At 39.7% G+C, this 17088-nt stretch overlaps 1 protein-coding gene across 2 annotated transcripts; it reads right to left on the bottom strand.

Moving 5' to 3' along the window:
• Positions 1–9648: 9648 nt before the first annotated feature.
• LOC109968655 (ras-related protein Rab-7L1-like) lies at positions 9649–15901 on the bottom strand. 2 transcript variants are annotated; one of them, XM_020615062.1, is made up of 6 exons: positions 15691–15901; positions 15419–15538; positions 14755–14823; positions 14500–14681; positions 13208–13329; positions 9649–10482 (listed from the first exon to the last, which is right to left on the bottom strand). In XM_020615062.1, the coding sequence occupies exons 1-6, from the start codon at positions 15752–15754 to the stop codon at positions 10356–10358; spliced, it is 684 nt and encodes a 227-aa protein (XP_020470718.1). In that variant the 5' UTR covers positions 15755–15901; the 3' UTR covers positions 9649–10355. The 2 variants fall into 2 exon arrangements, with proteins under 2 accessions (XP_020470718.1, XP_020470717.1); XM_020615061.1 differs by having other exon boundaries at positions 14755–14826.
• Between the last annotated feature and the right edge of the window lie 1187 nt (positions 15902–17088).

The following is a 17088-nucleotide window of genomic DNA, read 5'->3' on the forward strand; positions in this document are numbered from 1 at the left end:
ACATAACGTTTTGCATTGTTGCCAAAAAGTTTGATTTTGGTTTCATCTGACCAGAGCACCTTCTTCCACATGTTTGGTGTGTCCCCCGGGTGGCTTGTGGCAAACTTTAAACGACACTTTTTATGGCTATCTTTAAGAAATGGCTTTCTTCTTGCACCTCTTCCATAAAGGCCAGATTTGTGCAGTATACGACTGATTGTTGTCCTATGGACAGAGTCTCCCACCTCAGCTGTAGATCTCTGCAGTTCATCCAGAGTGATCATGGGCCTCTTGGCTGCATCTCTGATCAGTCTTCTCCTTGTATGAGCTGAAAGTTTAGAGGGACGGCCAGGTCTTGGTAGATTTGCAGTGGTCTGATACTCCTTCCATTTCAATATTATCGATCTGCAACTGAGTTATTTAAGTTATTTTTGGAGTAATTTTACTCTAATTTTATCTATCGCACTGTTGTAACTGCCCTTCTGAATCAATTTCACTAAATATTGTAGCTGATTTGCCAAGTAGTAATATTGAGTGTTTGGCATTTTGGGTTTCTTGTTTTTCCAATAAAATTGTGAAGTTATAGAATCAAGTGATTTAAACCATTTATCCGTGGGTGTTGTGGGAAGCATTGTAAACAGATAGTTAATTTGAGGTAGAGTTTTCATTTTGACAGTATCAATTTGGCTGTTGAATGAGAGGGAGATTGGACCAGCATTTGAAATCCTCTGCTATCTCTTTTAACAGTGGGGTTTAGTTGAGATTAAAAAGTTCTCCAGGGTTATTGCACAAGGATTGTTTTAGGCAGCACTACATTAGATTGGTAGTGGTTGAGTTTCTCCTCTTCATAGCAGAACAATTTAACCTTCATTCAGAAATAAAACATTAGTTTTTATCATTTCCTTCCAAAAGTGTGTAAGTGATAATAAGGTGCAAACAAATGTCTGGGTACATTGATACCAAGTGGGCTACTTAGCTTTGTTACTTCCTGGATATAGCTCTTTCCGGTGAGTCTGTGTGACTCTTTATCAACAGGTGGTCATGGATATGTTGGCTGGTAAACCCCGACATGAATAATCCCAAAATGCATCTCTCTCCATCTGCCATGCTTATAGAAGCGTCACATGAACGACATGCCATTCAGTCTGCATATGATGCGTCAGTCCCTGTAAATAATCACCAGACTTTCAGTAATCACAATTAATGTTTATTCTTCACCTACAAAAATGTAGCTGTATTTAACTCTTGTATCTCATTTTGAACAACAAAACACTGAATTTTATAGAGGAAATAAGATATACATGAAAATGACTATTGCAGAAGACTAAAACAGAGGAAATGGAGCCAATAAAGGTTACTCTGTGAAAACAAAAGATAACCCCAGACTTAGGTCACTGCATTATTTCACTTTTATCTGGAGGATAAACCTTAAGTAATGTGACCCTAATGAAAGCACACCTCCAGAATGAAAATATCTTGCTGTCTCTGAGGCAATTGTCTATTTGGTTGCATTAATCCTTGAACAACTTCTTAAAAGTGCTGCTGAGGGTGCTGATGTCTCATCTCAAGACTTTGTGGTGTTTAAATGGTACTTTAAAAAACATCAACAAATTCTGTGATTGTTAGAACATTGAAGATCCTATTTTATGATGAAATGTTGTTATTTATGGCAGTGGGGAACCATTTACTATACCTGAAGTGTATTACGGCTAGTCATGGTAGTCATAATAAAACTAAGCTACCCTCCACAGCAATACACTGTCACCTAACAGTAGTGATGGGTAGATGAAGCCTTATGAATCTTTAGTGCTTTTGTTCTATTTTTACCAAAGAATAACATTTGGGGCATCAGACAAAGCAAATACAATGACATCTGGTAGATTGTAAGACTTACAGCAGTCCCTAAAACCTTGGGCAGAAGCATTATAACATCTTGATCAATTTAACAGTTTAAATCTCATATTTGGGTTGCAAGCCAGTGACTTCTGTGACGGTCCCAAGCCCGGATAAATAGAGAGGGCTGCGTCAGGAAGGGCATCCGGCATAAAAACACGCCAAATTTAAACATACGAATCATCAGTGTGAATTCCATACCGGATTGGTCGAGGCCCAGGTTAACAATGACCACCACCAGTGCTGTTGACCTACAGGGTGCTGGCGGAAATTGAACCACTGTTGGTCAAAGAAGGAGAGGAGGTGGACAGAGAGAGAAGAGGAAAGGCAGGAGTATAGGTCTGAGAATAGGGACTTTTAACGTTGGCATAATGACAGGGAAAGGTAGAGAGCTGGTGGACATGATGGAAAGAAGGAAGGTAGATGTACTGTGTGTGCATTAGATAAGAGAATTGTCAAAGAGTCAGTCAGTCACTGTTGGCCATATAATACAGTCAGTCAGAGTCCAGAGTCGGATCGGTCCCAAACCAACACACACACACACACACACACACACACACACACACACTACCTAGCTCTCCTTATTCACGGGGTCTTATGTCAATTTCTGAACTTAGCTTCCTGTCTTCTCTTTTAAGAGGAACCTCCATGAGATGTACCCAAAAACAGGAAACAGGGTTGCCTCCATAAAATCCTCGTTTCTGCACACAAACAATTCTCAGGATAAATTATGCAAGCATTGTTCTGCTCACTCCAAGGCCTGTACTCTCTAACATATTACATTTTAACTTGTATCTTGTAATTTGTTTGTCTTTAACCACTACAGTTACAATGACAGACTGGCATTATCAGTATTTACATATCTTGAATCTAAGAGCTAGTAGACAACTTTGTAGCTGAACTACAGTTTGTAGTTCAAAACTTTATAGATAGATAGTGCACAGCAGCATGGTGGTCAGTGCAATTGCCTCATAGCAAGAGAGTACCGGGTTTGAGCCCCAGCCGAACCAGAGCCTTTATGTATGGAATGTGCATGCTCTCCCTGTGCCTGTAACTCAGTCTGGCCATAGCAGTCAGTGTCCTCTGCGGGTAGACTGTGATGGAAGAAACACCTTGTCTTGTTGCTTGCTCTCTGTTGTTTTTGTCCCTTACTGCTGCTGGAACACTGGAATTTCCCCACTGTGGGATCAATAAAGTTCTACCCTACCCCCTTGAGTCAACAGCATCATACCTCTTCTATTGCCTGTAAAAGAGGCCTCAGCCCTTCCTCCTCTCTCTCTATTTTGATCTCTCCCTCCACCTGCTAGCTCATCTTCCACTGTTGTTGTAAACTGCTACTTAGTAGTCTTTTATAGTGCTAACCACCTGTTGAATGAGTCAGCAAATATGCAAGTAGGTATTTGGCCAGGTGGCAAAAGTGTTTTTAATTGGCTCAGGAATGTGGCATTTTGAATGACAAAGTGACGCCATGGCAGATATCTATGCTTAGTGTTCTGCAAAAAGTAAATTGCAACATGTGTGCAAAACAAAAAATAAATTTAGTTTTGGAAAGATTAGATGAATCTTTGGTCCATGAGTGGCAATTTTGTTTAACTGTGCCAAGTGTGTCATTTTAGTGTGTTAGCAGCTGGAAAAAAAAACTAATATGTTTGGCATTTGGTGGGAAAGTTTGATTTTGATAAGTGTTTTTGTAGATTTGCATTTAGTGCTTCATTTTGCAGGGTGTGTGAGGTGTTTTGCAATTTGGATGTGTGGAAAACACACAAATGAATCAAATTGTATTAAGTGTTTGGGGATGATAAGACATGTTACCAAAATTGTGTCTTAGCATTTGAAAAAAATTGTAAGACCATACCAAACTGACAAAAACCCTGGCTTCTCACAAACAAAGGTAAAGTAACAAACAGATGGTCATAACACAAAGTATCATTCAGTTTTCCAATAGTTCCCACAGTTTTGTGTGACATTGAGGATACCATTAAGATAAGTCTTTGAAATTGGAATTTAGAGTGGAGAAAGCTACTGCAACTGGTTCCATATCAAGATCAAGATCAAAGATTTTTATTGTCAATTCACTATATGTGGAGGACATACAGAAAATCAAAATACCGTTTCTCTCTCACCTAGTATTGAATGCCATTACCATTTAGGAAACTAAAATAGAATAAAAGTAGAGTAAAAATAGAATAAGAAAAATAAATCAAAGTGATGAAGATAAAACTAAATGTTACAAAGTAATAGGCTATGACTCAAAACCATGTACAATCAGTGACAGTAGTGCAAATGAACAACAAAGATCAAAGATCAAAGTGTTTATTTGTCATATGCACAGTTAGGAAACGTGTTTCTCTGTACAATGAAATTCTTACTTTGCTGTCCACATGAATGCCACAAAATACAAATGAAATATAAAGTAGATAAATAAGTAACACAATAGCAGTAGATATAATGGTAAAAAACAGTCAGCAGCAGATTTACATGTAATATAACAAAAGGGAGAATGTACTGGGTTTGTCCAAAACAGCAGAGGTAGTCTTTTTATGTTCTGTGGTGGGTTACAGTCCTGGAGCAGAGGGCAGAGTGGGGGAGGTAGTGAACAGTGTTCAGCATCCTCACAGCCTGGAGGATGAAGCTGTTTGTAAGTCTGGTGGAGTGGGCCTGAAGACTCTGATACCTTCTCCCTAAAGGCAGGAGTCTGAAATGGGAGTGTGGGGCGTGGGAGGTGTCATCAGCAATGCTGATGGTTCTGTGGGTGAAGTGAGTGTTAAAAATGTCCATAAGGGAAGGCAGAGGGGGGCCGATGATCTTGCTGGCTGTATTCACCATGCATTGCCTTCTGAGTCCTTCTGCAGGAGGCAATACAACCTCCGTACCACACAGTGATGCAGCCAGTGATGATGCTATCAATGATGCCCCAGTAGAAAGAATACACAATGGGGGGGTGGGACACTAGCTCTCCTCAGTTTGCGGAGGAAGTAGAGGTGTGTTTGATCTTTCTTGGCCAGTGATGTGGTGTTGTTGGTCCAGGGGAAGTCCTCAGAGATGTGCACCCCCAGGAACTTGGTACTGCTCACGCTCGCTCCTGTAGTTGGCCTCATCATTGTTGGTAATGAGGCCAACTACAGTCGTATCATCTACAAACTTGACAATGTGGTTGGTGCTGTAGATTGGCACACAGTTGTGGGTCAGCAGTGTGAAGAGCAATGGGCTGAGCACACACCCCTGTGGAGCCCCTGTGCTCAGCATGATGGTCTTGATTTTGATAAGTGGGTAAGACTGATTTTATTCTAATGATTATCCAACTGTAGCAGAAATAACTACTTATGAAAGTGAATATTAATATTTAATATTCAAATACCTGGTTAGATTAGGGCACCAGATAGTTATAGTTCCATCAAACTATTAAACAATTATTTAGAGTAATTAAATTAGTCTAAGTCTGATAGGAGTGAATCCTACCAGTTCAGGGACCTGTTTACTGGAGACCAGAGAGACCAAGGATGCCTTAAAGAAGCCAGTTATAAAATAAATAAATAAATGTATTTAAAATATGTACACAGGGAAAATGATTGGGATGAAAGATGTAAGGCAAATGATACATTTGTGGATGCTCTCATGAATGAATGAATGACTACACTTTCTGTTGTTAGAAATTGTGAATGATTGTCATTTTGGTCAGAATTTGAACTAGATTCTATATTTAAACTCGGAGAATTTACCCACAAATCTCTGCTGTTGAAATGCAAGTTGACAAATCAAAAGCAGTTTTTGACAGAGTGAGTGAGCTGTTCATATCTGCAAGGCACATACACATCCATGTGTCTGTCTCACACACACACACACCAGCACCTACACACCATTTGCCTTACTGGTGCACACACTCCACTCATTAGCACAGGGACACCATGTGTTTGACTGACTCAGCATGTTGGAGGAGGTGACTTGGCAACTGTAGTGAGCATGTTCTCTCTGCTCCTTTGGTTTCTCTCCTCCTTATTCTCACTGCTTGCCTCTTTCAGTTGTGCAAACTTTATAGTGACTGTCAAATTTATTTTACAACTAGGAGGGATATTCACTAAACTCGTTGCAAATCACTGTCAGGTACACAAAATATTGCAGCACTGCAAGTTTGAAGTTTAGCAGCGTATTTACCAACACTGATGATGTAAATAAGCACAGCTGCAGCTGTTAGTTTAAGTCCACCTCAGCTTTGAAGGCTGTTGTGCAGTGTGGGCTGTAAGTTTACAGTGACTGAACTTTAATATGGTTGAAGAAATCAACAAATGCATTTTGGAACTCCAATCATGTAGTCTTCTATGAGTCAAATCATTTTTTAATTTATTCAGTATCTGTAGCAGGCTTCCACCTGAAAGCCTGTATAATTCCCACACTCATATTCTCCTCTGGTGGAGGATGCAATTTACAAACACCTTCTCCCTCCTCAAATGTGTTCTTAACTCCAACAAGGTCTCGGATGACTAACAGCTGCCACACTGGCAGCAGGACTGCAAATTTTACACATGCTTTCTCCTGACATTAAATTTCAGCTGTGGTTCTCTCTGCCACAGTGATGGAAAATCAGGTGCATACATTTCCATTCTCCCATCCCTAATTTTTGTCACATGATGAGACCAAACATGGAAATTCCTGCCATGCCACTTTTCTTATGTTTATCTGCCACAAAACCCAATTGTAACTCATTAGAAAATATTAACACAAGCAATTTCAGTTTAGCGCCAGAAAATGAGCCGCAAAACCTTAGTAAATATCTCCCTAGGTATCCTCCTAAATGATGCTAAAAATGCTTCTTATAACCTTTTTCACCAAGCTGGTGAGAGCAACTTTTACTAAAGAGTAAATAGAGGTTTTCCACCATGTGAATTTAACAAGCCATAACCTGGAGTTTCTCATACCCAGTGGAACTTGAAGGACTGATGCAGTGCATTGTGCTTTGGTTTTCCAATGTATTTCTCCCTGTGTCAGTCACTGTTTACACAATGGCTGGGCTGCTCTTCTCTCTACACAGCTAAGCAGAGGGAATCCAGTCAGTGACCATATGCTAATCATGTGTGCAACAAATCTGCCAGTAACAGAGACTGTATGAGCTGCTTGTTCAAGAGCTGTGGAGCAAGCGGAACACAAACTTGCAAAAACTTGACATCATCACTTTGTCCTCAGTCAACTTGCTGAAGCCCTGCCTTACCTGTAAACCAGTATAAATGTATGTTCATACATTGCGCTTGTTATGCTAATACTAGGTATGAAAATGTTGACATAGGCACCAGCCATGTCAACCCCCATGCCACCCCCATATGAATACTTGGAACTTGATTTAGTACTACCTCCTGAGGGGTGCCAGAATGCAGCTCCTGGAGCTCATCTCCCAAGCAGGTGAAGGACAGTGGAGAAAAATGCAAAACCTGTGATGAGGGGTACAAGTTTTGCTATGAGTTGCTACAGTAGGATCCAACAGTAAAAAAGATCTCCAATAATATTTTTCCTGTCTCAGGAACCTAACAAAATGTGTTGAGCCGTGTAATGCAGGTCACAAGTTCTGCATTTGTTTCCACTATGAACTTACTTTGGAGGTACATTCCAGCACTCCTCAAGATGTAGTACTAAAATGAAGTTCCAGGAACCCCTCAAGGAAGGGGGTGTGCATGCGTGCACAGCAGTAATCTGGTTGGCTTAATGTCTGCTCTTCACACCTTTTAGCTCCTTTTAGCATTACAAGCACCACGTGTAAAGAGGCACTTATGGTTTAAAGGGAAAATGAGGACTTCACTTGTTGGTTTTGGGGTAAAATGGGGACTTCAGTAAGTGGAACACTGGCAAAGCGGTGCTGACATCACATTTCTTCAAGTGAGTTCTGCTTGATAACTTGCTCATATAGTTTCCTTTACTGGCTTATTTTGCTGCATTAAGGAGAATTGTGATCTCTGACTCACATGAGCTATGTGGATTCTTGTGCTTGCTACATAGTGAGGACCAAAAAAGTATTCTTAGCAACAGAATGAGGACATTTTGGCTATTCCTTACTTTCTGAAACACCATTTTGAGGGTTAAGACTTGGTTTTAGGGTTCAGGTTAGACATTAAGTTCTGATGGTTAATATTAGGGTAAGGCACTACGGAATGCATTATGTCGAGTGTCCTCACAAAGAAAAAAGCACAAGTGTGTGTGTGTTTGGGAAATGCAACACCAAACTGATCTAAACAGAGACTGACAAATGTGAAAAAGCAAAGCAGAATGGTCCACATCAACCCGTGAGGTTATGCCAGGTGAGAGCTATATTAAGTATAGGGTATACTGCTCGTTAGGTTCCGATAACAGAAATGCAGCTACAGTATATTGTGTCAGCGTGTGATATTTTGTCAGTGAACAACTCTACACAGGGTAGTTCTAGATATTGCACCAATTTGACCAGTGTTAGGTGATGTCACTGTTCTGGGCAAGAAAACTCAAAAGCAGGCTCAAAAGGTTGAAACCCGATAAACCTTTGTTCAGAAAAAGGAGATGGAGGAGAGGAGACAAGGAAGTGGTGGTTGGCCAGCAGGTCCGGCTGGGTAGATGCTGAGCGGAGTTCCTGCGGGTGCTGGTGAGTTCAGGCGGAGGAGTGGCGGCTTGGATGTGCTGGTTGTAGGTCTGGGGATGGTCGGGTCGATGTTGAAGAATACCGAGCCACCAGGGGAGAGGTGTTGTAGCTAGCCTGGTGGCGATGTAGAACACCGGTGAACAGGGTCTCAGAGAGATGACCTTTCTGTGTCAAAGAAGGCAGGGTAGTTGAGGGAGAGATGTTGACAAGGTGCTGGCAAGAGTAGGAACTGGTGATGGCCATCTGACACCAAGGCCTCAATGCATGATTCAAGCTCAGAGAGGGATCTCCCGCGAACCACTGCCTCGAGGATTGTATCGCTGCCGAAAAGACACGTGACTGATGACGTCTGACGCAGAAATGGCTGGCCTGAGTGACTCCCTGACCGGTTCAAACTGTTGATACAGTGTCATGGCGCGAGATCTCTCTGTGCGCGTCAGCAGGTGCATAGGTGTAGGGGTACTATAAAACCACCCAAAATGATGCACAACATGTGGGTTTGTCGGCGTAGCATGTGTGTGCGTAGTTGCTGTCGGTATGATCATTGCTGCTGGTGTGCGATCACCATGGAGCCAGTTAGGAGTAAAAATGATTGATTCTCCATCCCTTGGATTTATTCACACCCTGTCCTAGTTACATACGCACATATTACAATCTTAGCACATCCTCTGTTTCCCCAAGCACACCTTCTCCCACCTAATACACTACATACGTTCATAGACTCGACTGACTGACCAATCAATCTTTACAAATATTTTCACATCATTCACACGAAGCCTAGTTACACCCATCACATAATTCAGACATTGTTCTGCTGCATCCTATTTCACCACCAGATGGCACTAAACCTTTGAATGAATGAACCAATACTTGACACAAATGATGAAGTGGTTCGATATAGGTGTCATGGTGTCAATTGGACATCACTAGTAGGAACAAAGGACCACTGGGAAGAACATTCACTAGAGGCCATCTAGATGTGGCAAGAGCAACTAGCTGAATGGCAAGGGTGACACAGCTGAGCCCCGGCTAAATACTGGCAGCACTGATGGAGCTGATTAGCGTCACCTGTGCCACTCCTTGCCAGCTATCACCCCACAGCACACTAGATCTACCCAGGGGAAGGGAGAGCTAGAGAGGGATAAGCCAGTACATTACAACCGCAAACACTGAGTGCCATGAAATAAGCTTTATTTATTTTTTGCTGTTGTACAGTTCATATACTGTTAAACTATCTGAAATCTAAAGAGGACATTTGGTTTATTTTTAATTCTATCAAACAGCGGAGACCATCAGCACTGCAAACAGCAGTGCATAGTGAGTAAACCTTGCTGTTATTTTGTTTTGACTTGTTGGGGAGCTTTAAAAATTCACTGACATCAAAATAAAAATGTTACTAATTATTTCAAAACATAGGTGCAACATTGCAAATTTTAAAGCTAAAATGCTTTGACAATTACCAAAATCACCTCTGGTGGAGTCTTAAAGTCAGGACTGACACATTTACCAGTTTTAGGAGCTTCTCCTGTTTCATTTAGCAGCTATATTTAGCTCTAGGATGATTTGTTAAAACACTCCTTGGTATATTTTGTCTCAGGTCATCCACACTGGCCTTCTTGTGGTAAAATTCTTATATTTTACCTTTTGCTATTCAAGGAAGATCACAAGTGTCATGGTGACAGATTTTCTTATGGAACCATCTAGGGTGCTTTACTGGTGACTGCCTCTGTTGATACTGCTATTGTCCTCTTCTACATAGCAGTCTCAGTCTCAGTAGCTGGGAGTTAAGCACCTTGCTCAGTGACACCTCAAACAACTTCAGGATACAAACTGTATGAACAGGTCCTGGCTGTGTTTGCTTGGTCCTGTGGTGGATGAATGCAATGTTTCAGCAGCAGCTTTCTCCCCTGTTGTTGTGGTCCTCAGAGTCCACCTGAGGAGTAACATGTTCCTGACATGTGGGGTGAATCTGGTCCAGACTAGACTGAACTGATAGAATCTCTTGCACCAGTCTCCTGAAACACCGCATATTTAATGACATTAGTGAAATGTACATCCTATTAAATTGGAAATTGATCAAATATGCAAATTTCTAATACTGTATCTAAACATATACCATGTGCAAAAGGCTATACCAATAATAAAACCCTGAAAGGCTGCATTAACAAAAGCCTTTTCAAGCTTCCCCAATCTCTTAGAATGTTGCGTCACATGCAGGTTGATAATGCAACATATAGCCACACTGTGCAAGACGGTTCATTATATACTATGAGATTATTTGCAGTACATAAAATAAAAAGAAGCCTTTTTAAACAGAATGAAGCAGCATTTCCAGTTAGAACAGGAACTGGTAGTGGGCTAAACTGAGGAGAAATTATTCAAGAAGTCAAATGTTTGAAGAATCTTTGTTTTAAATGCAATAAATGTTTTAAAATTATAAAAAAAAATGATTTGCTGCTTTGTTGTTTCCTGCTTGTTTTGATGCCAACCTTCAACATCTTATGTGACATTCATTTAAGTTTATTCATAACTTTTTAACAGCAAACTGAGTACACTCTGAGTTGCTGTATAGTTTGTTTTACTGTCTGCCTGTCAGAGTGATGACGAAGGCTACCACCTCCACATCATTTCTGACTCTAGTGTACACCCATCTGTGATAATCTGTGATCAAGAAACAGGAAGTAGGCCACTTGTCATGATTCCTGTCTCAGTACTATACTCCCCGTATCAGTCGCCTAACTCCCAGACCACCTACCTACCAGTCTCCTATTCCCAATCACCAGACCTTCTCCAAAAACTTACATCTGTTTTCATTTACCTCATTAGCTCCCCTGCATATATACTACACTGTAAAGTGTAACTTGTTTCAAATTAAAAAAATATGGGTGAAAAGGCTGCCTTAAAACAGCAAGTAAAAAAATGCAGTTTGTTCTTCTAACACAACCGAATGTTATCTCTAGTAAATACTGCATGTCTTCTATAGGAAGCAGTTTAAACATACACATTTATGTCAGCTTAATTCAAATGGGCTGACATGTAGACTTTTGCCTGGTTTATTTGATTTAAATCTATTAATTTATTCAGGGTTTTATGTCCATTTTAATGTAAGCAATGTGGCTAGCTGTGTAAAGCTTGTCTCCTTTTTTTCTAAGTTGGAATAAGGATAACTTTGCATACTGCAATAACATGAAGAACCTGTCTCTGTTGGGGCCACTTTGTACCATAGTCAGTACAAAGACATCCTGGTATGCTGATCCGAATCACTTTATTAAAGTTTAAGTGTACAGGACCAGGGACTGAAGTCAACATTAACCTTAATCACGGTTACAGCTGTTTTCATTAGTAGGAAAAGAAACAACCAGGACATTACTTAACATTTATTAAAAACACTCAGCAAAATTCTATCCTGAATGTTTTCTTCAGCATATCAGCATCCACATGCATTTTTGACAGGAAATGCATTTTTCTAGTTGCGTTTGATATTGAATTGATGTAGGTGTGAAAACCCTCAATGCCAATAAAATGAGGGTCAACAGACAAAAACAAACAAAAAAATTAGACCTAAGTATTTAGTCCTATATTTGCATTCACAGAAAGTCTGAGGGACCATTATCATGAGCTGTTGCGGTGACACATGACTCAATCTAATAGTGTGAATTCTGATTAAAGTTTTTTTTTACAGCACTATGCAAAAGTCTTAGGCCACCATTAGTTTTGCTGTTTTAGCAAGGTTATAATGATAATTTATATTTATTTCTATCTTTATTAAGATACAACCATGAAATACAGGAAATATGTACCCCATATTAATTTCAGAACCAAATGATTTCTAGTCCAAAGTCAGTATTTAGTGCAAACTCTGTTTCCACTTAGCTTGAACTTTTTTGTGGGGACTGTCTTGAAGAACTGACACCATGACAGACCCTCCACCACGTTTCACTGAAAGCTGCCAGCTCTCATTTGTCTACCTCCCTCCAACTCTTCTTTTCACATCCTGCCAACGACCAGACTGGAGTCCATAATCCTCTTCACTTCAATCTCTGCAAGCTTTTGCTTATCTCATCCTTTTCTCCCTGTCCCCACTGTGACAAAGTGGTTTCTTGGCTGCTGTCCTTCCACCAAAGCCGCTCCCGATTGAGCTTCTTCAGGCTATGGCAGGATCAATTTGGTGTCCAGATTAAGCTACCAGATGCTGAACCAGGTCACTGTTGGTTCCTCCGGTCTCTCAGAGAAGAAACTCTGAGAAACAGTTTTCTTGGTCTCCACTCCTGTTTTTGTCTGTGACCTCTCCGGATTTTTCAGATTTCTTTAGAACAGCTTGAATATTATATCTTATTACTATATCTACTATACTATATCAGTTTGTTGAGTTTTTAGTTTTTGTATTTTTGAGAACCAGTTGTATTTTGATAAATATATACATCTAGTCATCATAACATTGCTAGAATAATAAATCTAATAGTTGTCTGAGAAGATTGCACAGTATTGAACATAATAATGACACCAATAAGGAATAATTGCAGTAGTTACTGGGGGGCAGAGAAACACTAAGTTTTAGAGATATCTGTGACAAAAGCTATAGCTATAAACTGAACCAGTGTTTTTGTCATTTATTGTTGTTCTGCAACAAGTGTCCAAAGTCATCTACATTTGTCTGTTAGTGCTCCACATCCTCTTTCCTCTTTAGCCATACTACACAGTCTGAACTGTACACAGATTTTTTGTCTAATCTCAATTTACCTCATTGCCTGTTCAACATTCTTGTTCTCTTTGACTGAAGTCTCCATCCATGTAACAAAGCCGTTGGCCTTACTGAACCTGTTGATGCTGTCTGCTGACACAACCCGCTGAGTGAGGTCACACTGCACAGACACAGACAGGCAGGAAAGAGCAGAAGGACATTTGGCTATTATAAGGTGAATGCTTCAGGATCTTGCATGGCTGAAGCTGATGTTCTATGTGATGTGGTGGATATGAAGAAGTTTGGTGTAGTTATAGAAACATCATATACACTAATGGTGATTATCAGTAAAAAGTACTTCAGTGTGATGTTTCAGGTTTCAAGAGTGCACCAGCTAGAAACAGAGCAGTTTTCTCTATAATACCAGATACGTCCACAACATCTTGTCACACATGAAAGATTTTATGTGTATTATTGTGAACACAGTGGATATATGTGCACAGTACACAGTAAATATATGGATGTGTCTGGTGTTTAACAAAAACGTTGAAAACAACAAGAGAAGATGAAGTTCAAACAACAAACTTTCAATACACAATATTATTTGTCCACAAAAGCTGCTGATTTTTAAAAGCTGAACTGTGTACAAAGAAAATGATAGATCAGGGCTCCAGCCAAGTTGATGGTGGAAAAATGTATGCCATGCATTAGATCTAAAAATGAATTTGTAGGAAATAAACAAAAGCCAATAAATTAATTAAAAAAAACCTCAAACTCTATTAAACTTGATTATTGACTGATTTTGAAATGATTTGAGTGAAAGATTTTGATCATTCTAAGCTTTTCTTTCTTTGGTTAAAATTTGCAGTGTCTTTTCCTGTCTTGATGATAATGATGTTATAATGTTTTCTCTGCTAAACAACACATACAACCCCAAAGCAGAAGAAGTTAGGACAGTATGTAAAATCAGAGTTAAAACTGAAAGTACTGATGTGTATTATAATGTCCTGTATTACAATGAAAACAACCCAGTAGCACATTATCTGATGTGTCTACCTCATCAAGTTTATTCTTTGTTTAAAATAAACTCTTGTAAAACATTTGTTGCTCATAATCTAAGTTGTGTGTGTGTACTGGGGGTGTTTGGCTTGTTGGTTATATCTTCCCCAGTAAATGTGTCAATTTATTGTAACAGTCACATATAGTTCATGAGTTTGTTCCTTGTTTTGTTAAATAAATGTGTCGGCTTCCCTTTGGTTTTGCCTGGACATTTGCATTTTGAGTCCATCTGAAAAGCAAACCCTGACCATTTTCATGATAAATGATTCATTAATTAAATGCCCTGAATCACCTTGTTGGCCAGAAGGATGCAGGGGATGGAGTCTCCATTGAGCAGCATGGCCTTATTGTCCAAGTCCTGTTTCCAAAGACGACAGTTGAGAAAACTGGATGAGCTGGTGACATCAAACATCACAACACAGCCCAGGGCACCTTTATAATAGATCCTGGTCATGGAAATGAAGCGCTCCTGCCCTGAGGGAGGAGACAGACCTCACTGTCATCCATCTATCCATTCTTTCATACCTAGTGAAAAAATGTTTTGTACCTGCAATATCCCACAGCTGCAATCTGACTTTTTCTTTTTCTGACCAGTTCAGCAGCTTCACAGAAAAATCTACTGGAGAAATGAAGCAAATTTTTATATTAGCAAAAAAGAAAAAGAAGAAGTGAAATATGTGAGAAGTGAAAGAATTAAAAAAGTGACATCTATTTTGGTTTAGAGCAGGGGTGGCCAATTCCAGTCCTCGAGGGCCGCTGTCCTGCTTGTTTTCCAACTTCCAGCTTCTGACTGACTGACTGAACACACCTGAGCCAGGTAATCAGCAGCAGGTCAGGCATGGATAGTCACCAGCTTTAGAGCACCAAATATGTATTACAGTAATCTGTAGCTGAAAATAGTTCGCAGAAAATTAACTACTAATATATATATATTTAATGTCAATATTCTGAAAGATTAACTAACTAGTTCAGGTAAGGTTTAGTATGCTGTATATTTGCTATCTTCCCAGATTTAGCTTGGACTTTCTGAATAAAATGGATTCAGATTGTCATTTTTGAGAACCTCTCTCACCATTTTGGACAAGGTTGCTAATGTTCCATGTTGTAGAGAGGTACAAGGTTTTCAACACAATGAAAAGTTCATGCACACACATACACCAAACCAACAATTCTGAACTGGTATAGTCACATTTCTCCAAGCTAAGCCATACCTCCCACTGTCATCTTGTACGTCTTGTTGAACTGTCCGTTGACATACCGATGCACAAAGGAGGATTTCCCAACATTTCCATCACCAATAATCAGTATTTTCAGCAGGTGCTCAGTCACTGCTGTCCTCCAACCAGACAACAACATATGGGAAATTCCAGCATGAAAAGAAGCCAGCAGCTCAAAGTTCAAACCTTATATCAGGAAATGTGATTTGTGAAGAAGAAGCAAAGTTGTTTACCTCTAACTAAACAAATACCCAACCACTACCCACCTGGATTAAGTTCACATGAGCCTTTCCTTTCCACATATTGACTTGATGACATCTTAACTTCCATTCAGGCTTTAAATTGTAACTTACTCTACTGAGTTTAACTATAAACATCTGCCTCTAAACCCAAAATGATTATTATGATATCCTTGTTTTGCTATACTATGCCAACTCTAAGCTTAAAATGTTTTTCTAGCCCTAGTTTATACAGACTGTTGACTGTCCTTGTCTCTGTGTAGTACAGTGCGCTGATCTGCATGTTTTGCTTTCTGGAAGGAAGTTGCAACAGGCCATAAATAATTTACTGACATAAGCCACACCTTCGTGCAACAGGAAACTGTTACTCAATCTGGCAGGCATTGGTTAACCTTTGATTTTCTCTTTATTCTTTTGTCCTTCATTGTTTGAAATTCATTGTCAGACACACATTTGCAACAGGAACTGCAATGAAGGTAAGGTAAATGTTAAATGACTGGAAATTGACACACATTTGCAACAGGAACTGCAATGAAGGTAAGGTAAATGTTAAATGACTGGAAATTGCTCGTAGGAGGAAAGATTAAGGAAGGTGCTGAATTTGCAACCATTGCCTATTTTAACTATGTACTTGGGGAGTGATTAAAATAGTTTTTGTTTTCCACACTGCTGGATAGATTTTGGTGATTCTTACATTTCACTGCTGTGTTTTAGCACTGTCAAACACTCACTGGCCCATGAGAGGCACTGCTGTCACACCACTATACCCAATGTGTTAATATGAATGAAGCATCATAATCACAAAATTTCAAATTGTGTTTTCCAGCAATGGGCCTTACTCAATTGTAGAAAAGAAACCCTATAGAATTACAGCAACAATTTTCTTAGTCTTACAAACACTGAAACTAGTATATGATTATGATTTTCTTTTCTTTTCTCTGTCCTCTATCTATTATTAATTATTGATTGTTGTTAATAAAAAGGAGAATATTAATGGCACTTCTGTGATGAGATGCAATCTCTGGTATCCTGCCTGGATGTCAAACAAACTCATCTGCCTTACTTTCTGCACATGCTGCTCCCATGCAGCATACATTCTCTTATTATATTCTTATATATTTTTATTATATCTCTGCATTTGCTGCTTAAAGTGCCTTAGATTTTGTTACTTATTCACCTACTTTATATTTCATTTGTATTTTGTGGCATTCATGTAGACGGCAAAGTAAGAATTTCATTGTACAGGGAAACACGTTTCCTAACTGTGCATAAGACAAATAAACACTTTGACTTTCTGCCTGGACATATAAATGATGCACTACAGCCTGCACTGGCTCTCACTGCTGGCGTGGGCCATGAATCATGAAGTACAAAAATGTCCAGTGTGAATGCACTGTGAATTCTACTGGGCTGACTTGGCATGCC

Source organism: Monopterus albus, unplaced genomic scaffold (assembly GCF_001952655.1).
Source record: "Monopterus albus unplaced genomic scaffold, M_albus_1.0 scaffold157.1, whole genome shotgun sequence".
Classification (NCBI taxonomy): Eukaryota; Metazoa; Chordata; class Actinopteri; order Synbranchiformes; family Synbranchidae; genus Monopterus; species Monopterus albus.

What these genes read in the sequence shown, in the direction of transcription:
- LOC109968655 (XM_020615061.1), bottom strand. Translation starts at nt 15,754, where the DNA reads ATGGAAGTTAAGATGTCATCAAGTCAATATGTGGAAAGGAAAGGCTCA. An exon ending in CTCATGTGAACTTAATCCAG is followed by an intron (nt 15,539 to 15,690) that starts GTGGGTAGTGGT and finishes GTTGGAGGACAG; the next exon opens with CAGTGACTGAGCACCTGCTG. An exon ending in AATGTTGAACAGGCAATGAG is followed by an intron (nt 10,483 to 13,207) that starts GTAAATTGAGAT and finishes GCGGTGTTTCAG; the next exon opens with GAGACTGGTGCAAGAGATTC.